The sequence below is a fragment of the Aspergillus stella-maris genome (genome assembly GCF_047715825.1).
Source record: "Aspergillus stella-maris strain CBS 113639 unplaced genomic scaffold BDV14scaffold_53, whole genome shotgun sequence".
Taxonomy (NCBI): Eukaryota; Fungi; Ascomycota; class Eurotiomycetes; order Eurotiales; family Aspergillaceae; genus Aspergillus; species Aspergillus stella-maris.
In genome coordinates this window covers 113,165-140,868 of record NW_027396847.1, presented here as the reverse complement: position 1 = coordinate 140,868, position 27,704 = coordinate 113,165, and the positions used below count along the sequence as shown (strand labels likewise).

Here is a 27,704-nt window from a genome sequence, read left to right as displayed (position 1 = left end):
AGCAGCTCCACCGGTCAGAGACGCCAGGAGTGGCTAATCGGAAGCAACTGTCGGCGAGACACCCACGAGGAGAGGTGGGTGATGCGGATTACTGGCGGCAGATGCGAGACTCGGTCGCTGGTTGGAGGGGGTTGTGTCATCCTCTTGTGACTCGCAAGTTGAAGTTCCAGGCTTCCAGCCCCCATCATCACGCACGCTTGACTCGAACGATAAAGTCATCATAGTAAGATGGAACATGCGCGGGATCTCGGTCCCTCGAACAATATACTCAGAAGAGGGTCGCGCATAACCGCACCTGCGTCGCGACAGATCGAGATGCAATCAGGAGCCGTAGGGATGAACACCGTTGTTGTGGCGCCCTCAACTATATCGCGCATAATAGCGTGAGACGCTCACAGCAGCAGCTGCTGCTCAGCAGGCCCCGTATCTTCTTACTCTTCTTACTCAGAAGTAAGTTGCCCGATCCTTATTCCCAGACGATTGGTGACAGGGAATACCATGCTGTTCGTCATTCTTCTACTTTTGAGATTTGAGTTCCATCAAATCGAGAGTCTGGCGCGTTCGGCGCGAGCCTCTGACACTTGGAATCTTATTTGCCCCATTGTTCCGATTCCCTGGGATGAACAAAGGCAGACGCCTGTACCTCCTCGATGAGGCCCGACAACGGTCGGACGGCGCAAACCAAGTCTAGCGTCCGAGCGTGGCAGAAGGAGGATGTGGGTGGCGGACGCGACAAGATGGGAGCTCGAGCACACCCTATTCTTCTTTATGCCTAGTTCAGCCCAGGATGGGAGGACGGAGCACAGTAACCCAAAGTGTATCACCGTGCTGATTTCCAGCGAAGAGCGAGGTTGGTATCTTCGAATACCGATGAGGTCGGTACTGGTCGACACCCCAGAGAAACAACCATGAACGTGTAATCAATTTGTCGGTAAGCGCATCTTCCGTAAAAGCAGAACACAGTTCAGAGCGACCCGTCATCTCATTCTCAAGCCAACCGCCCCTGCGTTTGCAACGACAACAATACCTCGCAATCGCAAGGCGAGGCTCCATCGTATCCTCGGTCCCATGCAGGCCTGCAGCAGTAACAATCCGTCTCCATTCCGCCCACAAGGCTCATTCCTTTTCCCGGGCGATTTTAAGTTTCCAACCCAAGCTTGAGTGCAGTCCTTGAAGCAATGGTGAAACACTGGGCTGGAGATCGAGCATCGCAATCGCACCCCCACGCTTTGCGCTGGTTGGTCGGACGCAACGCCAGGAAATGAAGGCTGAAGCTGGGCCCTGGCTGCTGGTGCCAATTGTCCAAGATTGAGACTAGCTGAGCTCGCGTGGGCGTAAGATTGTAATTGTTGATTGATAATCACACGAAAGGCTGGTTGGTGAGGGGTGAAGTGGATGATGAAGGAGTCTGGCGAAGAATTTGGGTTGTGTTTGTGTTTGAGATTATTTGGGAAGTTGGAACTGGAGGAAAGAATGGAAGATGGAGAACTGAACTGAACTGAACCCACTCTCTCCCTCTCAGTGCCCCGGTGGGCTCGATCCTTCCTCATCTTACTCCTGCATCGGATACTACAATGGAGTCGTTCTAGAATCTCTGTAGATATTGCTAAGTATATCATTGAGTTCGTAGCTTTATGCACTTGGCCAACTAATAAATCATGATTTATGAACTACCTAGGTAATATACATACAAAAACTGGCCATTCCATCTCCAGTTGCCTTTTCGCGTCCGTAATATAGATCGAGATCGTCATAATGAAACATGCAAGAACGGGTTTATCACAGATGTATTATTGCAGAAAACACGAAGAAAAGAAAAAAGGAAAGAAAACAAAGAACACGACCAACGCCGCGCAAACCCTCGCTTAAGCAAAGTTATCAGATCGATCAACCCAAATGTCCTCCAATTCTGCAAAGTTCTGGAAGTGCAGCGGGCGATGCTGATCGTCGTAGAATCGAAGGGGCGTGTCGATCTTGACGTAGATCGGGCGTTTCTCGACGCTTCCATACGAGCTGCCCATGAAGCTGTAGTTCCACAGGTTGTCTTCGGGCACCAGGAAGTATCCACGGATCTTGTCACTCAGCAGCAGCTGGCACTTCTCACCCATGCTGGTTGAGAATCCCTGCGGCTGGTCGGACGTGGTATCCCTGTTCTCGGCTCCCCACTTGTAGCCCTGGGGCGTAAGACCCCATGCTGCAAGGGAAACGGAGCCGGGCGTAAACGATACGGTCATGGTCACGGTCTTCTTGTCCCATGAAGAGTGGGCGTTCATCAGGCGCGAGTGCTGAGTCACGTCCTGCGCGGTCATGTAGGGCGGCTCATTGCCGGAGATGGTGTGAATAACTCCGAGAGGCTCGAGGTTACCGAGATAGTCGTGCTGCGGCAACTGCTGCGGAAGCTGGATTTCGCGAGTATTTCCGACCTGTGGAATCATGACGATGGTTCTGATTTCCTTGACTTGGTCGTTGTCCGGTGGCGAGCTACCGTAGAGGTATCCGGCGACTTGTACCCGAAGGTCGGCAATCATGATGAATCGCTTGAGAATGTTCTTCGGCATAATGTACGTGTAACCCTCGTTGCGGATATCGTCGGAAGAAACATAGATGTTGTTCGCCCTAGTCCGGAGGTTGGACGTGGCGATCGCACGGGTACGCCACTCGGTCTTGGAAGCGAACGACTGCTGCTCGTACTGAGAAGTCGTGGTGACGATGATGTCTTCACCGCGGGCATTTTGGGTCTTTGTCGTAACAGCGGTGAGTTGCTTCGCCTCTTCCTGCTGCTTCTCGATCTCCGCCGCCTGCTGACGCTGCAACGAGGGCGCACTGATTTCCATACCGAGAATGATATCTCGGACTTCGCTACTCGTCAGACTCTGAACGTTGACATTGTTCTTCTTGCCGTAGTCGTTCAGAATCAAATCGCGAAGCTGCACTTCAACCTTCATCCAGTCCTCGTCGGATAGCGAGGGCCAAATGTGGTGCTCCAGGGTGATGACACTCTTGTCGGGACGGAGAATGATCTTGGCCTTGTCAATGTTGACGTGCAGAGCACGCAAAATCAAGATCAATCTCGAGAACGCAGTGTACGGCGAGATGGTCTTGAGCCACTCATCGTAAAGGTTGAAGAGAACCATCTGAGGCTCAGTAGCGCGCAAGATCATATCGGCGAGCTTCTCAACTTTCATGGCAGCCTGGAAGGGCAGCTGAAGTTCAGAAGCACGGATTGAGATGTTGGGGAAGTCGAGAAGGTGAACTTCAAGCGGGTCAAGGAGACCCTTTCGGGTGACAATGAGCTGCTTGGGCTGTTCTTCAACAGGCAACGACCGAATGAGCGCCGCAACTTCTTCGGCTGTCTTCCACTTGGCAAGCTGACCAAGACGCTTCTGTCCAGCCCAGACACTTGTGTGGATAATCTTCAAGAACAGCTGTCCGGTTCTGGGGTTGAAGATGAAGATCGCACCGTTGATGGGCTTGGTGGTCAAGTTACCTTCAAAGGTCTTGTGGATAGTGACACGGTAGACGTTGGTATCGTCGATGAACAGCTGAATCTGAGGACTGAAGAGCTCCGAGTAGTTTTGCGAGTTAAGGAACTCTTGGTTGCTCTCAGAGGCGTACAGCTGCAGACCCTTGCGAATACGTTCTCTCAGGACATAGAGCGCAGGGTTGGCCTTCATGACCTTGGCCATCGCCTGCTGGACCAAGGTCTTCAGACCTGGGAAGTACTGGCCGTAAGCAGAGTACAAGTTGTATGCAAGGTCAACGGCGATCATGAGACCCGTCGCAGAGGGGTAGATACTCATGCTGTCAGTGGTGTAGTCGAGGTACTTGGCACGAACATATCGCTCAATGTCGTGAGAGTCGTAGTCACCATAGCGGAGCTGCACATCAAGCCAGAACTTGTTGGTCGTGGTAGACTCGTACTGATCCTTCGTGTCGAACAGGATAGACGGACGAGTCACGTTCCACTTGTTCGTAGCGAAGAGCAGGATATCGGCACAAGAACTGTTCATCTTGTAGGATTTACGCGGGTGAATGGTCTCCTTCTGAACAGCCTCGATACCGAGCTGCTCAAGTTCCTGATCGAACACTTGACACAGATCCATGACGACGGACTCGTGGATCTTCTGCCACAAGTGAGCACGGAAGATCTGGATCAAGGAGATCTTCAAGGTAGGAATCTTTCCGTGCAAGAAGATACCTGTCAGATCGAGTTGGACCTGGAAACCGACGTAGACATTGGCGCGGTTGATGGTCGGGGACCACCAAAGGGTAAATCGACGGTTGGGGATCTGGTTCAAACCGGATCGCTGGGCGTTTGTGAGCTTCTTGAACTTCATAGATCTATTAAATAGTTAGTCGACCATGGTCAATAGCAAAATGGGTGATTTAAGGTTCGTGATTAAGGTTTCGGGGTCACGTGTCAGTAACACGTGATATGGAGTATGTATAGGGGTATGGGGGGGCGTCCATGGCCAAAATTTGACCACGAACGGTGCAGAAAACGGGTTTTTAAGGAAGGATTTATTTATGCGTAGAAAACGCCCATGATGTGGGAAGCGGACTGAATCCCAAGACGACCAGGTTTATCGCGAGCAAACTTGCTCGCAATGAGTTTGCTCGCAATGAGTACCATCCCGAACCAACAGCATAGCTAGGCATCAAGAGCCGATGAGGAATGTGAAAGGGCGGAAATGAGATCGCAAAAGACACGGGGAATACATACTCTTCAAATCCACTGTTATGCAGTACCACATAATCATGTCGAAGATAAAGCTGGTCTTTGTCGACACGGAAACCAGCCCACTCGGTCTCGTCAGATTCCAGAGTTATGTCCTTGATAGCGAAACTGTGAGACTGGGGAATGAAACGTGGGACCGCTTTCTTTCTCGCCAGCAGACAGGGGATTTCTGTCAGATTTCCGAAGATTTGGGCGAACAACACTGGGAGCATCTTCGTACGCTTAGGATCTGGCATCATGCGCTTTTTGGTCCAGACACTGAAGCCCAAAGATCGTGCCAGCGCAACAACATCCCAGAAAAGATCCTTATGCCAGGTCTCGCTCTGTGCAAAGCCGAACATATTTTCGGGAAAGACATACCAGCCGTCGGTGTCAATGAGACCAGCAAGCACAGAGAGGCGCACAGATCGAGAATTTTCCATGTAAACCCGTGGAATCCGCTTGCTGTCATGTGCAGCACCCTTCTGATGAGCCAGAATTCCCAAGTCATCGAGCGCTTGCTTCAGCACGTTTGTTCGGGAACGACCAATGCTGCCTCGAACAATTGTATCGAGGATCTGCTCTTGCTCATCGTCATTCAGATCGCCATAGCCACGGCGACCGGTGCGCAGACTGTGGTTTTGCCGACGGCGAGGGAGCTGACCGGATCCTGACTGCTGTCTTTCGGAGGACTGACTACCGATCGGCCCATCATCCATCTCCGCCTCGTCAGGATTCTCATCGTCGTCATCGTCGTCATCCTCAATGTCAGTTTCAAGAAAATCCAGGTCGTTTTCGGCTGCAGCCGAAAACAGGCGCGCGTCAATTGACTTCTGGCTATCACCATCCCCGGGGACAGCCGACTGCGTCATTTTATTGACGAATTCCATGAACTCAGAATCCTGACTGAACTGGGATATGATATCACCGTGCTCTCGTGTGATGGCATCGGAACAACCGAACTCAACCGAATCATCTAGATTGGGATTCGGGAGATAACCCTCATCTTCGGCTTCTAGACTAGGGCTTCCCGGCGCCGAATCAAGTACCGTTTCAGGAACAGCAGTCACATCAGTAAGATCGAACAAAGCCGATGCGGCCCGAACATTGCTTAAAAACGAAACAGACCTAGAAGCGGGAACCTGATGGGCACTAGAAGGAAGCTCCCGCTTTTCGATCGACGGCAGCACGAGATTGGGCGTGGTATTGGCAATCTCACGCTGTGCAGCGAGCTCTGCGGCAAGACGTTGCTTTCGAATTGTCTGTCGAGCTTGATATACCGCAGGGCGTACGGTCTCGTCTTTGTTGACTGGCGGCAAAGGTCGATCGGTAGCTCTGTTTTTATGACCGACAGTAGAATAAGCAAACCCTCCATGATGGACAAAGTGCATATCTAGTTCGGCCGCGTGATTGATCAGGAATTCGCGAACCGCTTCTTCATGGTTGGAGTTGATTATCGGCCCCCAGCGGTTCCCATCACCTAGCCACATTCCGAGGAAGTAGGGGTTGATCGGAACTTCTTGCTCAGGCAATTCGAAACCAGGACATCTGACAGCTCGATACCGGCGCCTTTCCTCGGTATCAAGAGCGGCAAATTCAGCGGCGGTCATTTCGACGGTCTCATAACGATCCGCGGCTGAAACCTCCGGCAAGTCCTGGTCTTGATTGGCAGCACCGTCGTCTCCTGCAGGATCGGGAAAAGAAGGGAAAGCATAGGAGCGTGAATATTTCTTGTAGTCTCGAGAGCAGAGTACCCGGAACTTGAGATCGGTGCCATCCTTGTTCCAGACAAGGGACAAGTTAGGAAGATTGACATCAACTCGGATTTCCCCGCCTTTACCATTGGCAGACTTTGTTAGGAAACGCTGGTGTAGGTTGGCCAACGTGATCGAGCCTTGTGAATAGATCTCGCGACTTTTCGCGACGGCAGCAGAGAAGGCTTCGTCCTTAGTCGAAAACCAGACCGGAGGGTGCGATGCATGTCCTTTGAGGTTTGTTCTCTGTTGATTCCCCCATGCATATGTGAGATAAGACCCCTTGACTGCGGGGTTATCGACCGTGTAGCTCTCTTGACGGGTTGAGATGCCAGTAGTGCCGTTGAGAAGATTTCGAATAACGGCAGTTCCCGTCGCGCTCCGCGGGGCTTTGAGAATCCAAGCAATAGCATGTTTCAAAGCGGTCATGAAGTCATCACGGTCTTTCGTGACGTTATTGGGTCGATTGGCAGAAGCCGGACTGGAGCTGAGAGCGGGAAGTTCTGCGAAGCGATCTTCGAAACGCTGAACATGGCCTTGAATTGACGGACCTTCGTAGACATTCGAGTTCATGGTTCGTTCTCGGTGTAAAACGAGGATATGATTCGCCGTAACAACGAGGTCCTCCTTTTTACCGCCGATTTTGATGCGATAAAGCCGATCCTTTCCGTTGACGATATTGAAAGCTCGGCGAGGACCACCGTCGGGTCCGAGCAGTAAATCTCCTTCCTTGACATCTTCGACATTGATTTTCGTAGAATCATATCGTAGGAGCTGAGTACCCTTCGCAAGACAGGCTCTTTCCCAAAAGAGACCCTCCCAGGACGGAAAAGCAGTTGCCTTGAACAAAGTGTGCTCCAAAATGGTCTCTACACCACCCAACGCCTGGATAACATCGGTTCTGTAAGCGTTAAGGTTCCAAAGTTTACCGTCGTGCCGCTGACTAGTCCACCAGAAAGGATTGCTCTTCATAAGCTGGTACTGCTTGAACTCCGCACGCAGACGGAATCCCTTGTCGAAGCTGAGCGTGCTGCGGTCCTTTTGGAAAAGCGTGTTGATACGCGGCAGACCGCGGTCCCAGCTGTCTTCAAGGTCCTCGAGGGTTAGACGGCGGTTTTGCTGCTGCGCTTCCATGCGCTTTTGGGAATATTCCATCCAGACGCGCTGGGAGTCGATGAACTCGGCTTCCCAGGGGATGATGTAGCGGAAGATGTTGGGGATCAGGGTTTCTTCGTCGTGGGACATACCCGCGCGGAAGTGCGTGATACCGGTGTCAGTTTGCTTGGACCAGCGCTTGTCGCTGGCTGGAATCAAGATGTGCGAGCCGGAAATCATACCGAGACCTCCCAGTTCCTTGGGGGTGTAGAAGACGGCAGGAGGGAAACGCGACGGCATCTTGGAGTTGAGACCAATCTTGACACGGGTTTGGATCTTGGTTTCGCACTTGACGATGGTGTCGAGAAGGTTGACGGTAGACACGGCGGCTTCACGATAGTAGGTGAAGAGGGCGATCAGTGCCGTGTTCCACTTATTGGCGATCTTGGTAAAGGTCGTTGAACCAGAAGACATGAGAATTTGTCGGATACGGTTGTTGAATTTTTGAATGTCTTCTTCGGTCACTTGCAAGAAAGCATGGGCAGTGCGCTCCTTGGTTGAATTGTCCACCAACGACCAAACACTGTCCTTGACCGAGAATTCCTCGTTCAAGTTACGCGACTTGGGCAAAATTCTGACTTCGAATCCAGACATTGAGAACAAAAGGTTAGGATTGTCCTTGCTGTAAACGCTAGAGAACGTATCATCCCAATCGATCGTGGTAATCGATCGCGGAAGACGGTTCTTCAGATCCCAAAAGACAGCACGACCAAGGTTGACGTCGTGACGCATCAAACGCATACGGCAGTCTCTCGGCCAGCACTTCTTGTTCTTGTACCCAATGACGTTCTCAAAGTTGGGGTCAGGATTCTCCGTCAAGAAACGCTGGATCAAATCGCGGGACTCGTCAGCGTTGAATCGGAAAAACACCCAGATCTTGTCGACGTAGCGAGTGTACAATCGGATAGGATGTCTCGTCTCGGTAGCACGGTCTCTGAATTGAAGGAAGTCGTTGGGGCTCTGAGGAGGACCGGCCATTTCGCTGGCTCTTTGCAGACCGAGGAGGAGCAGATCGATCATCAGGCCGTAGAACTGGAATACGAAACCAGAGAACTGAAGACCACGAATCAATCCATAGCTGTTGGTATGGTTCATATCCTTGTAGCTCAGCTGGACGTTGTTCTTGGAGGTAATGTAGTCCGCCAAGTTATGGTCCATGACCAAGCGGAGAAGACGGTTGAGCAATGTCAGATCAATCTTCTCGTAAACCTTGGACAGTTCTGTCTCGATCATGACATTCGTCTCGCCTTCGGATGTTTCCCAGACGTTCGACAGGTTATTAATGCCTTGAGCCCATTTGTAGGTCAACAAGGGAGGAACTTCAGAGTCAGACGGCTTGATCCAGGCAGGGAACAAGTGGCGCTGCTCAGCCTGGTACCAGAGGTACTGGTCCAGATAGGCATCGGTAATCTTCTCAATGGGCTCGACATCATAAACCGGGTTGATGTTGTTGTAGTTGTCGTTCATGTCAATGCCGACTTCCTTGAAAGCACGCTGCGTAAGAAGAAAACGCTTGATACGCGCCAGAGTTGTTCCAGGGGAGTCATAAGCCTGCTCGATAAGAGCAAGCTCCTCACGCTGGCTCTGGTTCAATCGACCCTTGACAGAGTAAGACTCGCGCAGACGCTCCAAAGCAAGAATCAAGATCTTGGTGTCGTGCTTGTAGGAAACACTAGGGAAGGGAATGGGCGAGAACTTTCTGGACTCCAGCCAGTGGACCATTGTCGTGTAGATGGCCACGGCTTCTTCAGACGAGACGTACGGACCGTCCTTGAGGTAGTTGTGCTGTCGCTCTTGCTCAGACTTGAGCCACAGACGAGTAAGACGACCCAAGTTCTTCTTGGCAACAGTCTTGTCGACCGTAGCACCGCGCCTGATACGCTCACGGTTGTAGTGTGCTACTGAAATCCACCAGTCGGCCTTGCTCTTGACATAACGCAGAATGATGTTTTCAATGGGCGCAGGAAGACCAGGAACCTTCCAGGGAATGTTACTCTTCCAGCATCGCCAGGCTTCGGAAAGATGTTGCAGAACAGTGTTGACCTTGTTCTGTTTAATACCCTCGGGCATCATGTCCATGAGATCCGCCATGACAGACGCACGAAGCTCAAGATCAAAGTGAGACTCGACACGCTGTTTGGTAACTGTCTTGGCAACACCCTTGCTGTGACGACCCTCAAACTGACGAGAGAGCAAGTTTCCAAGCCATCTCTCAAGCAGAGGGATGATACCGCGCATAAAGAAGAGCCAGACACGCCAGGCCGGAGCCCAGAAACCGCATCCAGGACCCTTACCCACGGGGCCAGAGTTGAAACGGTAGTAGATCAAGTGCTTCAAGTCCTTGCAAGATCGGATCTGGTGCATCAACTTGTACTTGTAACGGTACATACCCGTCAATTGACCGACGTGGTTGAACGCGTAAAGAATACCATCAGCAAGCTGGAAGGCATCAATGTTACCCAGACGGTACTGAACCTGAGCGTCGACGATCAACTTTGTCAGACGCAGGATTTCACGCATCAAGTGGAAAGCATTTCCGAAACGAGACTTCTTTCGCTCCTTGGTTGTCAACGTCTTGACGGGCTTCAAGTTAAAGTTGTAATCCAAGTGGAGATAGGTCAGGTTCTTGCGGTGGATCAAGAGGTTCAGCATGTTGAAGCCTTGACGGCAGACCTGGAGACCGGCCTCGACCCAGTCGATCGTCGTCTGCTGGAAGAACTTGGTCGATTTCAAAGTCTTGAGCAGATCCTGTTTGCTCTGGGCCTTGGGCTTATTCTGGTGAAGCTCGTTGAGAACGTATGTCTTGAGAAGCTTCTGGTAAGACACGCGGACCTTCACGGGCTGACCCTGAGGGCAGTGCTCCAGGTACCACTGCTTGACGAGTGGGACATCCTGAGCGCGAACCATCTTGCCAGAGCGCTTGTTGAAGGGGTGAGGTGCCCACCACAGCGCAATAGCCGACGCAGTCTCGGGTGTGTAAAGGTCTTCATCGGCAAAGAACGGCTCGGCCTCTTCGGGAAGCTCAAAGTCATCCTCATTGTCGTCTCCGAAGATTTCATCCTCGTGGCTGACTGTGATGTTCTTGGGCGCGACGGAGCGGGAAGAGATAGGGTTGATGACGGGGTCGAAGTAGAAGGCGGGGAGATTGGGGTCGTCGGTCCGGACATATACAACTTGAGGGTGGGAGAACCAAGAAACCTTGACACTTCTCGGGAGTGTGTTGTACAGGAAGGGATAGGCAACGCGGTATTCTGTTCGGATGGGCGCACGGAAGATGATGCGGTCAATCGCGTTGAACTCGCTAAAGTCCTCGTCGTTGGGATCAATGTCCTTGTACAAAGGCTCGAAACGCGGTCCACCGGGGATGGCAACATTGAGCGCCTTTGCTGTGAAAAAGCTGTTGAGATCGAACATGTGGAAGTAGTTCTGATCAACAACATCACTTAGAAGCTGATGACTTAGACGGTATAGCGTAGCCATCTGCGGAAGCTCCAAGTTCCATTTCCTATAACTCGGCCCATTGACATGGGGTGTATCAAGCAGCGGCCGGTGGTCGTAGAACCACTCAAAGACCGGTCCATCCTCAGACTCATCAAGTTCCATCTGAATCGGCTCTAGCGGCTCAACATCCTCAATATTCTCCGACCACGAAAGCGGCGGCTCCTCATCATCAAATGGCGGAAACCGCATACGCTTAAAGTGTCTCCGATCGCTCTTCTCCCTTCGCATACAAACCCACATCGTCGCCCACTGCGCATGGAAGACCGGCTCGATAACCCTCGGCGTCTCGTTAACAAGCGTCAAGCACCCATTAACATGGTACAACACTTTGACCTCCCTCGTCGACTCCCAAGGCATCGGCATATTCTCCAGCAGCTTCAACACGGCATGCGGCATGAATTTCAGCGCGCCGAGATAGCTGCGCTTCTCGTTGGTGAATTTTTTCTGGGACACGTCGCCAATGTCGCGGACGATCTTGCGGAGGTGCTCCGGGGGCATATCGGCCTTTTGGGACTCGACGAAGCCGCCCTTGCGCTTCTCGCCGAAGCGGTTCCGTTGCGTCCGTAGCCATTCGGTCTTCTTTTGTGCAAACTTCGCGACGGTCGGGTCGGCGGGCGGCTGGTAGCCCGGGGGCGGAGGCGCCATGGGCATCGAGGGCGGCGCCGACGCACCCCATCCTGGGGGAGGAGGAGGAGGCAGCGATGCCATTGTGATGGTAGAGGAAGTGTGATGGCCCTTGTGTTGTCCAGGTTGACGTGCAGTCGCGTCAATCAAGTCGAGAAAAAGATCCTGCCGACCGGATTCATCAGTCAGGATCGCAGGGGTAGTAGAGTAAAATAGGTTGCGCGGGAAGTAGCGTCAAGAGGCAGTATAACAGAAACCCAACTCCAAGACGAACCCCTTCCCACGACGGCGATGGAAGACAGGCAATTCTTTCTTCACGTCAGGCTCCTTTGCAAGCCAACTCGCGATGCAGCTCGAAAAGAGGTGGCGGCTCCGGCTTAGTCACGCTAGTCCCGAGGTGGACCTAGCGCGCGTCCCAAAGCGGGCTAGCGTCTTCTCGCCAAAAGGGCGCTAGCGTGGGCCTTTGAGGGCTCCGAGAAACCCACACAAATCCAGACAGAATTCTACGAGGTTCACGACGACAACCGACGACGACGAACGCCAAATCCTTGACCACCCCGAAGAGGTTCAAGCACAGTCAAAATGGCCAACAACAGACTGCAATACGTGAGTTTATCTCTGGCTCCTCTGCAGATTTTGGAAATCGCAGCTTTGTGAAGGGGAATGAATAACTGACTGAACTTTTTTTCGCAGCGCCGCCGGAACCCGTACGTTTGAAATTCCCTCCCCAGCGCCTTTCCCAGTCTTATCCCTATACTTTCTCGATACAACCAGTTATTTGCATTGGAATAGAATTGGATACGACAGGATTTATTTTGGATGGACAGTTATTGATGGATTTCGCACAGGTACAACACACGGTCCAACCGCGTTCGCATCGTCAAGACCCCCGGCGGTGAGCTCCGTTACCAGCACATCAAGAAGCAGGGTACTGCCCCCAAGTGCGGTGACTGCGGCATCAAGCTCCCTGGTGTGAGTACCCAACAATCCGATTGAAATCTACTTTGCTAGAAGAGGGGGATTCGCGGCACGACGTTCGCGAGTGCTATGGAAAGAGAGGAAGAGAACGAGAAAGGAAACCGCAACGCAAAGCAAAGCAACAAATCGCATGGGAACAACCGATTGACAATCTCTTCCTTCTAGGTCCCCGCCCTCCGTCCCCGCGAATACGCCCAGATCTCTCGCCCCAAGAAGAACGTCAGCCGTGCCTACGGTGGTTCCCGCTGCGCCGGCTGCGTCAAGGACCGCATCGTCCGCGCTTTCCTGATCGAGGAGCAGAAGATCGTCAAGAAGGTGCTCAAGGAGTCCCAGGAGAAGGCTGCTAAGCGCTAAATCAAATGATGGGTTGGGGTTGCATAATCAAAGCTCGGTGTTTTGTCGTTTAGTGGAATCAAAATTCAAACGATCCAAACGATCATGGAAAGATAAGAATCAATAAAATTTGGCTGTTCCGTCGGTTCATTTTTTGCGCGGCTTGCCTCACCTTGGTGCTGGCGGTGTAAGATTGTCATTTGAGGTCGCCGCAATGGTTGTGTCCTGGTAGATTCTTGGTGATGAACTGATTACCTACGCTTCTATGGTCATGATTCCTGCATAACCCACTTCACTGTACGAACCGGCCTCTTGTGAGTAGAGGATTAGCCACGTCAGGTCCATCCAACTCGTGCTTCACTTTCCCCAGTCCTGGCCCTATCCCTAAGAATCCAGACATCAAGGGAGCAGATCAATCCGCTATGCCCACACCCCACGCAAATAATGTAGTCGTACTTACTACAATCTCTTAAGGATGCTCTAACAGCGGTTCCCCTGTCAAACCCATTCCAACCCCGGCCCGATACCATGGCACGCCCTTGCAATCATCTCCTCCAAGGCAGGCGTTCCTGTATCCAGTTCCAAAAACGGACAAAGCTGCACTTACCCGTGTTGTACTATTGTCCGGGTCGACCTGACCCCAGCTGGACCTTGATCTGGACTTTAGGGCGCTCTGCTCAGCTCAGCGTCATGGTCAGCTCGGCTTAGAGGTAGTGTCTACACTCGCTAGCTACTCTACGTTTTTTACGCTTGCAGCCTTGATTCTTCGTTTGTGAGAGTTTAGTTGACAAAGGTACCGCGCACCGCCAGAAGCACAATACCAAGGCCTCCCTATCTCCAGCACCCATCCACAGAAAAACGATCAGCCAAGCTAGCCGCCTCGAAGCGCCAGTCTAGCCAAGTGGCAACAGTCATACGACAATACGAGGTCTAAGACGTTGAGGACGGTCACCGTCTGACCTGTCTTTCTGTTTCTGCGGTGGACGAAGGAAGAATAAGCAACGGGATTCCCTTCGTCGGCCGTGTGGACAGAAGTACCGAGCTTGGTAGGTATGGATAGCTCGAAGTCCCGAGGTCTAATTCACGCAACTCGAGATGAATGGAGTGACCGTGACCCGCAGAGATGTTGGAAACTGCTTGTTGCTTCTTTGAGGAACTCTGGCGTGGACTGTATGTTGGCATTCCGTATTGATGCATGAGAATTCGCGGGACTCTGGTCTAGCTTCGTACTTTGGTCTTCGTATGGGCTGATTTTTCCAGCTGTACGGCGAAGATCCGCAGCACTGCCCTTTTTTGGTGGACGGGACTCATTCCCGAGCTGAACTCAGCTGCGATAGCCAACTGTGTCTGTGAGGCCTGGCGGCTAGCGGCTGGTGGATTCTGCAGGAGAGAGGATCAGTATATGTAAATATATGCATGCAATGATTCGCAAAAGTTCGGGTCAGGGACGGCAACGGATGCCGACTGGAACCCCATCTCTAGTTTCTCGTCAGATATAAGACCATAAATGAGATCCACGATGGTCATTGGAGATCGTGGGAGATCGAGCTGGGGGATGAAGTCTCGAAGACTGCTTTTCTGCTCGTCGCCACATCAGGCAGTAGAGCAGAGACAGCTAAGGTAGCGACTAGAGTAGTGACTTGCAGATGGAAGCTGGGATGGCTATTCCGCGCTTGATAGCCTCAACTCTAAAAGTATCGTTGCTTTTCTGGAACGTCGCTCTGTAGCACTCCTCAGGGTCGGCTAGGTGAGTACCCGTCTGTATAGGTATGATGGTGGAGAAATGAGTGCAGGAATCCATTTCCGACACATATATGTTTATGGTTCTTTTGCTCCTGAATTTGGACGCCATGCCGGAGTCCCCGTCTTAGGATTCCGGCTGTCATAGTCAGGATGTTAATCGGCAATAGGCGGGAAGGCTGGAGACGGGTTGGAGGAGCTCAAGTCTGAATCAGAAGAACGTCACACCTACCTCATCGCGTACAAGATCTGTAGGTAGCCTGGAAGCATGTGAAGCGGTGTGCCATTTTTTACTTTGTCAGATATTCGATCTGTCAAGCTATGCTCCTGCTGGTAGAAGTACGGAGTCCGTACTTCAACCGCATAGCCATCCCGGCAGACTATCGCGACGTAAGCCAACCCGCAGAGAGCAAGGATCCAGATAACGGGGTTGTCACGAAGGCCGGAGATGACAGATAATAATAATGTCATGCACGTCTGGAACCAGCATCACACAGAGTGGCGCTTCAAAAGAAACGAGAGACGGAAGCGGCAATTTCCGTAGGCATCTGCACGGCCTGTTAGGCAACTTGCTGGACTCTGGTTGGACCAAAAGGATGCTGGAGAAGTTAAGAAAAAGACGAAAAGTACGTACGTGGTCTCAATGATTGGTGGAAGAGGTACGTTGGTCTCTGGTGGGTTACTGGGCGTAGAGCAGCAGCAGTGGCTCCTATCCAAGACATCGCGGTCAACAGCTGAGGAATGATGAAGATATGGAAATGGACGTTGATGCAACGACACGGCCCGCTTGGTAATGTACCTGATTCCGCGGCCGCAATCTATCTCAAACATCTCGTCACTCGTGAAGAGTCGGGTCCCAGCACTGAGGAGTCGGGACTGGCTGAAGCAGTTAAGGGACCCAAGGGGCAGGATGAAGCGAACACTCTCAGACGACGCTGACACAAAGAGACAATACGTAGAATGATGCAGGATGCAGCGGGCGCTAGGCCTGGCACGAAGAGCGTACAATATACGAGTCATAAATCGGAAGATTGTGGACGGGGAAGTTGCACAGGGTGAGGATGATATTGCCTGAGAGCAGCTGCTATTGGAGGGTCTCTCGCGCTCGTTCTCGGGGTCTCTGGGCCTCTTGTGGCGATGTAGTACGTACCTGGCTGTAATACTTTGTAGACGACCTCGCACAGCCAGAGTACTGTACAGCTAGAGCACAGCTAGAGCACAGCTACAGCGCTAGTAGCACCAGAGAACCAGTAGTATTACTGCTACCAGCTGCATGAAGCTGCAAGTTTTGTCGACACACTAAAGGGCTTGGGCTGCGTTAGGGCTCTGCGGGTGGGGAGCGAGACCGGCGCTGCCATCCACTGCTTCTTCACTGTCGGTTCCAATCGCTTTGTTCTTTTGCCGAAGTGATCTATGTATGTATGTGTCTGGCGCTTGCCATCTTTCCCAGGCAACTGCCCCATAAATCTCGCCATCGCGTCCCAATTAGGAAGTACCCCAGTGTTCAACACTTCCAAACCAACCCCAAGTCAGCAAGAGTGCACTGACGCTTTCTCTCTACGCCAACCGCCACGACCCACGAACCAGCCAGGGCTTCCCTTGTCTCCAGCGTCAGACCATTATTTTTTTTTTCTTCTTTTCCCTCTCTGATTCGATATCGCCCCCCAGCCAAGTCATCAATCACGAGGATCCAACCTTGCTAATAATGAATAATCTCGTTGTGCTAGCGCCCATCGACCACCATTCATTCCAACCGCCCGTACACCATCTGCAGGCCATTTCTGCGGAGTGGTCGTTGCTTTTATTGGCGTGGACAACCCCATCGAATGGGAGGATCTACTCCCTAGTAAAGGCCCGCGATAAACAAAGTCTTCTGACTGGGTGCCCTGGACTATTCGCAACGGACTGAAGAACTCGAGCCCGAACGCGAACACGCTTGGCTGGCTCTGCTGTCGGCTATCAAGGGGCTGGAGCACGCCTAATATAGGTACTTGACATCCCATACCCGCCAGTATGGCTCCTCGGGTACCTCAAGCTTCTATGCCTTTTCTCCACGACAACAGACTAGTCCAGTCCGAGCTTTAGCCATACCTCACTTGCACTTTAGCCTATGCATAACATCGCCCATCTGTGATGAATCCTCGACCGATCCAACCCCATCCTCCAATTTCGCCATCTCGATCAGCACCTCACCAGCCCCAAATTGCCGACGCGGGTAAGTGGTGCCGCGACAATCTTCAGGAGGTAAGCCTGGTACAGACTACAGAACAGCTGTCATAGGATTGAATCCTTCCATCACCTCCCTACATATCGATCCCTGATCGATTATTTCTCCACCAGCCTCCACTTGAACCAAGTGGCGCGTGGTTGTCGTCGTGGTGCTGGCCAGCCAAACCCGCCTGCCTCAGGCTCGTTCCCTCGCATGACCGACGGACGGATCGTACATCCTGCGTACATATACATATCTGGCAACGTCATGTCATGTCATGAACCCTGGATGAATATGCTTTTGCCATCTGTATGAGGGCCCTAACGAGGCACAACGGGCCTATGAGATCTCGATCTGCCGTGCTGTCGTGCCCCTTGATCACGGAGGGTAAGATAAATATTAAAATGAAATTGACGGTTCACGGGCCTAATTGAAATATTAGCGAGCCAATCCATGCAGCGCTGCAGCTTCGGGCTACTTGAGAAGGATGGAGATCCACGAGGATGAAGATCCATATCGAAATGGAAACGGCGGAAACTGCCTGGGCCAGACGACCAGGACAAATCCCGCTATGCCACACTCTCGCATGCGTGACGATTCGACTTGTTCGTCTAGACCTAGTCTACTGTAGACTACAAGATAAAGTAAAGACAGTAATGATCTCCTGCAAGCGCACTATGGGGCTTTCTTGGGTAAAGTCTGTAGAGTCGAAGTTGCAGGGTACATGCGGAATTAGTTAATTAGTTATTTAGTTAGTAGTGTGTGATCAAAGTGGTGAAAAACTTTTGGTCACTCGTATGGATCCAGCCATATCCGTGAAAATAGTCCTTTTGTAACGCCGTCCCGAGAACTAAGTACAATACCGCCGCTATGATGATAGCAGTAAATTCGAACATCGTATTAATGTACATCACACCCGCCCATTATGCATCCCTTATCCAATCCACCTCATACAAATCATGTGCTTGTAATCACAACCATAGCTGTAGCCGTAGCCCGTCAATCGTAACTTTTCCCCAACCCCAACCCCAACACCAACTCCCCAGTCAAGTACTCCGTATTTCTGTAACGCTATAGACCAACACTCATCTCCGCCGCTGGACTCCCACCAAACGGACTATGACCAATAGAATGAACCCCATCCATACCCATAAACCCGGCGTCGAAAACAAGGCAGTCGGGCCCCGGCCCCGCCATGTCACAAAAGACCGGGGCTGCCGGGGCTGCGTCCGCGCCAACGGCGTACCCCCCTGCCCCTGTCCCTGTCGCCGTCGTTGGTGTGGGGGCTGTCGTGGAGGGCGTTCTGTGGGTGCTTGCGTGGGGGTTATTGTAGGCGAAGTGTTTGGAAGAAGGCAAACCGTGCGGGTGTTGGTGTTGACGAGTTGATTGCGAATGGGGTTGAGGGTTGTTGTTGCTGTTCTGAAAAGGTTGGTAGTGCGCTCTGTACGCCCGTTCTCGTTCCCTTCGATATTCCTCGGATGAGGATGAAGAAGGACTACTATAGCCCATGTAGTTCATCATGCCCATATTGCCCATCCCCATATTAAGCCCCATCATATTAACGCCCATACCCCCAGACGCAGACGCAGACCCAGGTCCAGACCCAGGCCCAGGACCAAACGGGAGCCCATTAACGCCGCGGAACCGACTCGTGACTTTCGTTGCCTTGCCACCCTTTGCGCCGGAGCGTTGGCGCTGCGGCGCGGGGGGATCCGATGCCGTTGCAGCGGTGGTTGGCCGCTTGTAATTAGCGGTTTTGCGGTAGCGCGTTGTGGATTGGATGCCGTTGTTGACGGCCTCGTCAGTTAGGCGCCAATAGTTGATGGGCTTTTTGCCGGGGGTTGTTTCTTCGCGGATGGCTTCGAAGCCCTGTTACTATGTCAGCTGGGATCGGGTGGAATGAGTGAGAGTAAAGATCTGATGATCTGATGATTGTCTTGAGGAACATAGCACGGCATATAGATAGAGTTATGTGAAAGGCAAAGGCAAGGTAGGGAAGGAAAGTAAGGAAAAGCATACCGCATTCATCGACAGGTTATGCCGGATACTATTCTGCCAACCCTTTGAGCCACGGTCACGCCCCTTGGCTGTGTTCTCTTCGAACCAGTGGTAGATGCCCTGAAGGGGTAATTTTTTCCCGGGGGCGGTTAGGAGGGCCTCGTAGATGAGTTGGGAGTACGGCGGGTCCGCGTTTGCGTCGTCTGCTTCGTCGATGCCAATGGAGATGGAAGCTGGCTGGGTGTGCTTTGGCGGCGGCGGCGGTGCAACTGTAACGCTGTCGCGGTTTATTTCGAGCTTAATGGGCGGGCTCACGACGCTTAGTGGGAGCGCGTGGTGGTATGGCATGCCGCTTGGTGCTGTCGACGTGGAGGGGGATAAGCTTGTTGTCGTGGTGGGATTCGTGGAGGAGTAAGACGAGTGCGGGGGGAGGAGAGCTCCAGGATGATGGTGGTGGTGTTGGTGTTGGTGGTGTTGGTGGTTGTGGTAGTGATGATGATGACTGAGAGGGTGAGGGTGTGAAGCCTTGTACAGGGACAACGAGGCGGCCTCAGACTTTGCTTGCTGCATCCAATTATCCGGCATGTGCTTGCCAGACGGTAGGCGCCGCATCTCGGGCCTCAATGGTCTAGACGAGGTTGAGTAGCTTGAGCCCAGTAAGGGATCGGACCACTCGGGGACAGGGTGGCAGCCCATGGGAGGGATTATACGGGGGAGTCCGTTCGATGGCGGTTCCATTGGCAGCGAGCAGTTATTCATGGCTGTGGGCTCGCTGGCCCAGGGCTGGTGATAAGGCATCATTGCTTCTGGGCTGCTCGAGCTGGAGTCGGACCATTCATCAAAGACTGACGGTGGTGTTGAAGTGGTTGTAGAGGTAGAAGCAGAAGTAGAAGCAGAAGCAGTAGAAGACTGGTATAGAGGCTGCTGGTCTAGCATAGAGCCTGGACGAGAAGAGCTGAAGCGATTCATCTGTGCGTCCGCAGGCAACAAGTATACAAAAGGCCAATTGAGGGATTGAAAATGAAAAAATCCAGAGGTATAGCAGAAACCAGGCTTCTAACGAACGCATATAAGAGCAACTGGAGGCAATGCCTGAGAATCATAAGGCTTCAAGATCAGGCAAGAAACAGCTGCAAGAAAAGCAACCAGAAGTTAGTAGAAGTACAGTACCTGCTTGAGACTCGTACGTGACACCACTCAATACATCAGGATGCACAGTACAGTCGTTAGAGACTGCCTCTTCTCCTGCCAGCACAGCCCTGGGACTTTTCCCTTCTGCATCTCTTTTTCTTGAAGCTGTCAGTCTTTTCCTGTCTGGATATGCATTTCAATGTTTGCCCTGGATCCTTCCTAGGGCCTGGTCTTCCATTTCTCGAATTCTGAGCCCTCTTCTTTTTTTTTTTCTCCCCTCTGCTTTCTTTTTTCCATCCCCTTCGCTAAAAATAAGCCCAATTCCCTGATCCGCTCCGGGGTTGTTCTCGCAGCTTCTGCTTCAGTTGCTGCGGGACTCATATTTTTCCAGCGTTGTGAAACGCGCTCCTGCTCCCTAGAGAGCCAATGATCTCTACTATTTCTGCAAGAGGCTGGATCTCGTGCTACAGAGCTGCGTCTACTTGAGAGGTCTACAGATGCTCGACGGACCGGGATTGCTGGTACAGGGGAGGGGGGGGCGCGGAAGCCTGCAGAAAATCCTGCCGGTCCTTCATAGTACTGGCCCAGACCTCAGCTTTTCAGTCAGGGTGCAAAACGCTTCTGGAACTGTCCTTTTTGGTCCTTGCCATCATAACGCCCTCCAAATGCATATGCAGTCCAGCCCTTTCCCGCCTTCCCCGGCCAGCCGGAATTCCGGAACTCATGCAGCAAGCATGGTAGTACGGAGCATATTCTGAAAGCGAAGAAAGGGTGAAAAGAAGAAACGAAAAAGGATGTTGGAGAAGAAATGTCGGCCTTTCCAAGGCCCGGTGCGATTTACACCCACACGTGACCAGGGCAAAAGTACGGAGATCCCGATCGGGTGGTCAAGGGAGATCGTTGTTTATAAGGTGGAAATAAGCATTCTATATTCTCTCCGGGCACGTGGAAACCCTGCCCTGGCAGGCTCGTGGTGCTGCTCTTGTATCTGATATCATATTTCCGGAATCCTTTGCTGTGGGCTACCAACCTTATGGTAGAAGGATGATGTTTCCTTTCCGACCGGTTGTATCGTTTGGTGCTATTTGCTGGCAAAAAGGGCCGGCCGGCCACCGCAAGAACGCCCGGGCCCGATGCTGCAGGGCCTTTCCAAAGCTTCCGGCCCTGCGGTATGTGGACGAACTGTAATGGCCATAGAGTTTTCACTTGCGGTAATAGATCTAAGGTTGTTAGCATATGCGAACGGTTGCTTAAGAATGGGGAACCTACTCGTTTGAATTGGAAATGCAGTTGTAAAATGCCCTGGGTGGGTCAGCGACGGCTGTGTTGCAATGTTTAGACCAAGCATACCTTTTCAAATGTGCTCTTAAATCCTCTCTCCCGTTTGGCGCTATAATCCCATTCTTTGTCCACAATCCGGAACGCAATGTCTTCATACGGCGGCCCTGCCATAAACCGGATCAGGCAGGTATCCTCCTCACCAGCAGCGGCAAATGACTGGCCGCGTTTTCGACCATTTTCTCGTTCAATTCGATATGTTGGAGCTTTTGCTTTGTCGATGAGGTCGGGATAGAAGATGTTGAACTTGTATCCTTGGACAACCTTTGGTGGCGGGTTATCGTGGTCATAATGTGTTTGGTTGTACTTGTTCCATTCGTATCCCATTTGAACACGATTGAAGTATCGTGGCTTTCGAGGCCGGTATTTGTTGGCCCACTGAGGCTCTGCGCCCGTGCTGACAGACTCTTCGCCGGTGAAAATCTCCTCATTTTCGCTAACACCTTTGGCAAGTTCTCTCTCATACAAAGCTTTGGTAGCTTGAGAGAAGTCCTCGTTGGGAATGGAAGAGAAGCGGGTCGGGTTGCTGGAAACGGAAGAGCTTGCAATATTGCTGACAATGGGCGCTGATGTCTTTTCGCTCTGCCGTTGCCGTAGAGGGACGTATCCCATTTTCAATAGTTTATTACGTTCATGAGCCTGATTCAGTTAGTTTAAAGTAAGGGTTTGAATGGCTGAGTGACTCACCACTTGGTCGAGGAATGTCGCCTCATCCAACACTTCGTAGACCTTGTCTTCGGGGCGGATCTGAAGTAATGGATCAGGATCAAGATTGCGAAATTCCTCCTCGTTATCACTAGCTCCATCGACCCTCAATGGCGCTATAGGTGCCAATTTTGTACGGACCGACTCGGCCTCATCACGCTGTTGCTCACGTTGTCCTCGAGCGCGTTCATCAATGACAGCCTGGTAGACCTTTTTCAGCTTCGCGCGAGCCTTCCAAACCGTGAGGCTGCGCAAAAGCTCTTCCCAGTAATCTGTATCGATGGGCTCGTTTGAATCCAACTTTCTCCGGACCTGTCCTTCGAGTGTTTGAAGCTGCTCGTATGTTTTGGGGCCTAGGAGCTTGTTGATATCTGCGGCAACGGAGTTGAGGACTCGTCCTTCGGGCGCTGCTGTTTTCAGGCGGTCTCTGCAAATGACTTTCATCGTCTGTGTAAGTCAGCGCTGCTCTTCTAACCCAAGCGAATGATAACTCACCCTCCAATAATCCCTATTCTGCGAGTTCGACTCCAACCCCAAAAATGTATCAATATCCTTCTCCAAATCCCCAAGCTGCGTCTGCGACAACCCCTCAAACACCCCCTCCGGATCAATCAAGTCAAGCTCTGAGTCCGAAATCTCGTCGTCCAGCGGGTTCCTTGTCGGATCAATCACTCGCAGCATGACCGTAAGCCAGTCGATCGGCTTCGCGCGCCCGTCCTTCACCCGGATCTCTGCCTTCTTTTTCGCCTGCTTGAGCACAAAGACATCCTCCTGTGCCACCCACTCGCGCGCCCGCTCGTCCTCCTGTAACTGATTCAACCGCACCTGATCCTTCATCCGCCCGGCATGTGAATGCGTCGGTCGCGTATCGTGGTCTCGGTATCTGCTGTCATATCGCTGGTCGCGGTCGTCGTAGCGCCGGGAATGTTTCTGGTTGTAGTCCGAGTGAGGCGATCGAGATCGAGAGCGCTTGGATCGCGATCGGTCGGGGAATCGCGATGACATTGCGAATGCTGGAAACTCGATACTTCACGTAGATGGCGTTGAGAAGGCGTCGTTGTCTGGGCAAGAGCTTCCAGCCTGGAGGTCTTTGAGCGCAAGGCGGAAGGTGAGCCGATCGCCAGACTTTCGGTTGGCCCGTGCGCTGCTGCCTCCTGTCACTCCGCTGCCTACAAACAACTGACTATAAACATCCCAGAAACATATACTTCTTTCATCAATGCAAAGACATCGCTATGCCTAATGAATGGCAGCAACTACAACTCGTGAATGACGGGGACATCCCTGCTCTCCTGTTCAAATTCTCGCCCACGTCCACCGGCTACGGCTTTCTCATGACCGACCTCAACTATATCTGGTCCGAACATCTAGATAGAAGATCGCTTCTCAAACGAGCTTTAACAGATGACACAACCATCGACCCGAGTGAAGATGCGAGTCAGCTGAAAGTTCTCCTACAGAAAATCAGCGAAGGGCTACAGAATGAGCCTGGCAGCAAGACATCGCTCAAGCCTAATGCAAGCGCGGACACCCACGCGCTGGAGCTCACTGTGACCTGTGAACTACCTGCCCCTTTGCAGCCGCTGATATGGAGGATGTCATTGTCGAAGGAGTCTCAGTCTTCGACGACAGACCAGCTACTGCTTCCGTTGATCAAAGCCGAGGCTGACCGTGAAGCTCGCCAGCGGTCTCTTATCGAGGAGCTGAACAAGAAAGACTGGGTACTTGCAAAGCTCTTTGATAAGATTGAAACACTGGGTGTTGATCTCAGCTCTATTTTTCCTGGTGTATCTGGCCTACGAGGTGGCCGGAATGGCCCGACGCTCGCACAAGCGTCGAAGTACATCAAGGGCCTTGCGCCTTTCGACGAGCAGTCATGGCGCGACGAAGCCTCGGACGCTTCATCAGGAGCAGAATTATCTTCCAGTATCATCTCACAGATGTCCGATTCGATCGCTTCAGTGAGAGCTCCGCCGGATGGATGGTGGAAATCTATCGAGGAAACTGACGCGGGGAAATCATCTGCTCCTCAAGATGGCAACAAAATAAGGACAGGTAGCAAGTCAAAAACAGATGATATGGACGTAGACACTGATGCCGGTTCGGAGACAGGGGATGATGAGTTTCAGGTACGTATACTTTCCCAAATCCAGGTTTAAATCTCACGCCTTCAGCGACAAGAGACACCGCCAAGGTTCAAGAATACAAGAAACACAGTGCGGAGATCCGAATCTCCCCAGGAGGTCAAAGAGCAGGAGACAGAGTCAGACGATGACCTCGAAGAAACGAGATCCCCGAAGAAAAGAAAGGCAGAAGACCGCTCAGCTCCAGCAATGCGCCCCAAAGCGGCACCACCAAGTAAATCTAAAGGTCTGGGTACAATTGGAGGCAAGAAGCAGACAAAGCAGAAATCACCAACGCCAAAGTCACCAACTCCCTCCCCATCACCACCCGCTAAGCAGCCGGCGGCCTCCAAGGCTGAGGATGAAACAACAGACGACGATGAAGACCTAGAGCCACCTCCAAGGCACGAAGCTAAAGAAAAGGAGAAAACTGCACCTCAACCAGCATCCAAGCCATCGCGCGGACTAGGCGTCATAGGAGGTAGAAAGAAGCAGCCCGAACCTGCTCCAAAATCCCCAGAGCAGGAATCAGAACCAGAGCCAGAAACCAGGGTATCGCAGCCGCCATCTCAATCTACCACGGAACCCCAACAATCCCCACCACCACAACAAGCACCAAAGAAAAAGACTATTGGGAGGATCGGCGCCATCGGCGGAAAAGCCAAAGCCAAACAAAGTACATCTGAAGCCCCTACTTCCTCAAAGTCGGGAACGAAGGACGAGACAGACGACTCCTCCCCACCAGTCTCCAGACCAAGAGCTCGACCACAAGAAGAGACAGCATCAACCGACGACTCCACCAAACAACAGGAAGAAGAAGTTCCAGCCCGTAAAACAATAAAGAGAGAAACAACACCCCCAGAACCAGAACGCGATTTAACAGAAGAAGAAAAAGCCAATCGCAAGCGCGAGGAATTAAAGAGGCAGCTCGCAGCAAAGAGCAAGGCGCCCGCGAAGAAGAAGCGGAGGTTCTAGGTGACTTAGGGCTGTGGTTAGTGTCGTACAACTGGATCAGATCATTTCCCTTGTCGGCCTGTTGGGGTACTGTGTGCGGAATTTGGGAATGCTTTTGGGTACTTTTGGTTAGGGATGCGGTACGCCAATCTTTGCCTAGGGCCTGGCACAGTGGCAATTCCGGGTATGGTCGAGATATCTAGAGTAGATAGGTAAATAGGGTATGGTGCAGAGGGTCCCGTCGCTCTAGATGGTTCCACCGGGGTCGTCGTTGCCTAATTCGAACAAGGGGACCTCCATCGCTCTTTCCTAGGCAGAGAGAAGTAACACGGCAGTTTAGGAGGCAGGCGCGACGGTGCAAGACTCTCAATCGCTCTTTCCTATTCTGGGTCAAAAGGCTTAGCGTCGCGAAGGAAGGTGCGACCCTCCAATCTATTTCGTTGCTTCCTATATAGGTAGTGACGTAACATAAACAAGGCAGGAACGACCGTCCCTGACACGACCAAATATAGGGCAGGCACGACCATAAACTGAACAACTCTAGTATTTGAACCCCCGCCCTTTCAAACTATGCATATCGTTGCATACATATAAGATATGCACTGATATCCGTAGGATACTTCGTGATGATGTGGCTTTTGTTGGGTTATGAGGGCGGATTTACCGGCCGAACCACTTTCGTTCCAAGTACCGGAGAGGCGGATAAACCACAGCAGCCCAGGAGAATCCAACATAGTTGCCCATCTAGGACTGTTAGTGTGGCGCGAAAAGAAGAGAGAAAGGACACCTACATCAGCACCATAGTCTCCCACTAACGCAGCAAGCGGCCCAATGTACCAAACCTGCGCCATACAGAGAATAGCACCGGCCCATCCAACCAGGAACGCAAACAGCGCCGCAATGCCAACTGGATGCTTGGACGGATCATCCCAGGCTACCCAGTTATAATTACCATAACTTTTCCCGTTATCAACCCCTCCGCGGTTACGGCGGAAGATGAAGCACTCTTCGAGGACGATGGCGAGCCATATAGCGACAAAGTAGCCCATGAGAGCGAGAAAATTGGTAAAGATGTCAGCAAGGTGACTTCGGCCTGCGAGAGCACAAACAGTGTATATTACCACGGCGAATGTATTCCAAATCGCTCGCGGTACTTTCTCGGCGTAACGGCCTAAGACTTGAAAGTCGACACCTGCCGAGTAGGTGGGAGCGATTGCGTTCGCAATGAGACCCAAGGAAACAATCACGGAGCAAAAGTCGCCGAATGTGTTCAGAGAGCTGAAGCCTTGGACAATAAGAGCACCTTGGCCGGTGTTGTTATAGGCGGCTGCGTAATCTGGGTGCGTGTTTATGCTCGAGCCAAGGCCGATTCCGCAGAGGAAGGCGAGGGTGAAGGAGACCATGAGTCCGAGAAGCGAAAGGGAGAATAGTTTGAGTCTGGATGTGCGTTCCGGGTAGTAGACGAAGAAGTCGGCTGCAAGGGGAGTGTAGGTGATGGCGGCGCTGAGGCAGAGCGAAAAGAATGAAATCCTATTCCCGATGACCGAACGAGTATCTCCTTGGGATGGCGTAGACAAGTCGAACTTCGACGACGACACTCCAAAGAGAATGCACACAACGATAACCTGCGGCAGGAAAGCAAATCTATAGTCATCAGTAATTGAACTCCAGCCAGGTTGGTGTGTTACCTCTCATAGTAATGGAAAACCCGGATGCCAAACGTGGCGATGATCCAACTGATGACGGCGATGATCACAATTCCTATTTCGTTAGCAGCAATTGACTAGTACTTTGAGAGATCTTACCAACTGCCACGGACAGGCTCCCATCTGGGGAGACTGCTGAAAGAATCTGCCCGCAAACGACGCAGTTGATCAAACAGTAGCCGATCATCTGAATGAGGTTCAATATCACGACGAGTTTGCTAGGCCACCATCCCATAGTATATCGTCCAAACGCCTAGTTCCCGGTCAGTTATAGTCGTTAACTGGCTAGGCGAAACTTACCATAGTCCGGATTCCAGAAATAGGCCCCCACGTGGCCATCCACGAGGACGCAATGGAGCCCACGAGAGCTCCAAAGACCGCGCAAAGAGCAGAGTCTAGGACGCTCAAGCCGTAGACAGCCGGACCCAACATCCCAAGCGTGATATTGTTCGCCGCGAGGTTGACCGACATCCACAGCAAGAAGACCTGCGTGTACGAAATCCAGGACAGTTTCGGGATGCGCTCGTGCTCTTCAACGCGCTCGATACCGCGAGCCTCGAGACTATATTCAACGAGCCTGTTTTCGACGCTTTTGAGGAGGGCAGCGAGCCGCTGGGGGCGAATCGTCCTGCGGTTGTTGGGTTCTTCATGGTCGTCGAAGAAGGCTGTTGAGCGAATCTCATTCTCTTTGGTAGCGTCCCCTACCGTGGGCGCTGCGAGTTCCGATGGCATACTGAC

General features: G+C 52.1%; 7 protein-coding genes across 7 annotated transcripts; 2 read left to right on the top strand and 5 right to left on the bottom strand.

Moving 5' to 3' along the window:
* Positions 1-944: 944 nt before the first annotated feature.
* BDV14DRAFT_109368 (uncharacterized protein) lies at positions 945-1,742 on the bottom strand. The gene has a single exon (XM_073765647.1). The coding sequence runs from the start codon at positions 1,617-1,619 to the stop codon at positions 978-980; it is 642 nt and encodes a 213-aa protein (XP_073625256.1). The 5' UTR covers positions 1,620-1,742; the 3' UTR covers positions 945-977.
* prp8 (U4/U6-U5 snRNP complex subunit PRP8) lies at positions 1,743-12,070 on the bottom strand. The gene is made up of 2 exons (XM_073765646.1): positions 4,724-12,070; positions 1,743-4,341 (listed from the first exon to the last, which is right to left on the bottom strand). The coding sequence occupies exons 1-2, from the start codon at positions 11,833-11,835 to the stop codon at positions 1,866-1,868; spliced, it is 9,588 nt and encodes a 3,195-aa protein (XP_073625255.1). The 5' UTR covers positions 11,836-12,070; the 3' UTR covers positions 1,743-1,865.
* Positions 12,071-12,333: 263 nt separating this feature from the next.
* Positions 12,334-13,083, top strand: BDV14DRAFT_202948 (60S ribosomal eL34 domain-containing protein; the record flags this gene model as incomplete). Its single annotated transcript, XM_073774167.1, has 4 exons — positions 12,334-12,357; positions 12,445-12,458; positions 12,600-12,723; positions 12,895-13,083. The coding sequence occupies 4 exons, from the start codon at positions 12,334-12,336 to the stop codon at positions 13,081-13,083; spliced, it is 351 nt and encodes a 116-aa protein (XP_073625254.1).
* Positions 13,084-18,082: 4,999 nt separating this feature from the next.
* Positions 18,083-19,978, bottom strand: BDV14DRAFT_202947 (forkhead box transcription factor; the record flags this gene model as incomplete). Its single annotated transcript, XM_073774166.1, has 2 exons — positions 18,083-18,880; positions 19,031-19,978. The coding sequence occupies 2 exons, from the start codon at positions 19,976-19,978 to the stop codon at positions 18,083-18,085; spliced, it is 1,746 nt and encodes a 581-aa protein (XP_073625253.1).
* Positions 19,979-21,162: 1,184 nt separating this feature from the next.
* BDV14DRAFT_109270 (splicing factor cactin) lies at positions 21,163-23,256 on the bottom strand. Its single transcript, XM_073765645.1, has 4 exons — positions 22,679-23,256; positions 22,166-22,630; positions 21,410-22,117; positions 21,163-21,360 (listed from the first exon to the last, which is right to left on the bottom strand). Exons 1-3 carry the CDS (start codon positions 23,186-23,188, stop codon positions 21,476-21,478), a joined length of 1,617 nt encoding a protein of 538 aa, XP_073625252.1. The 5' UTR covers positions 23,189-23,256; the 3' UTR covers positions 21,163-21,360; positions 21,410-21,475.
* A 78-nt stretch (positions 23,257-23,334) lies between these two features.
* On the top strand, positions 23,335-25,552 carry BDV14DRAFT_109202 (uncharacterized protein). Its single transcript, XM_073765644.1, has 2 exons — positions 23,335-24,312; positions 24,358-25,552. The coding sequence occupies exons 1-2, from the start codon at positions 23,419-23,421 to the stop codon at positions 25,279-25,281; spliced, it is 1,818 nt and encodes a 605-aa protein (XP_073625251.1). The 5' UTR covers positions 23,335-23,418; the 3' UTR covers positions 25,282-25,552.
* A 368-nt stretch (positions 25,553-25,920) lies between these two features.
* On the bottom strand, positions 25,921-27,698 carry BDV14DRAFT_191677 (purine-cytosine permease family protein; the record flags this gene model as incomplete). The annotated part of the gene is made up of 5 exons (XM_073771522.1): positions 25,921-26,004; positions 26,052-26,904; positions 26,949-27,021; positions 27,066-27,219; positions 27,267-27,698. 5 exons carry the CDS (start codon positions 27,696-27,698, stop codon positions 25,921-25,923), a joined length of 1,596 nt encoding a protein of 531 aa, XP_073625250.1.
* Between the last annotated feature and the right edge of the window lie 6 nt (positions 27,699-27,704).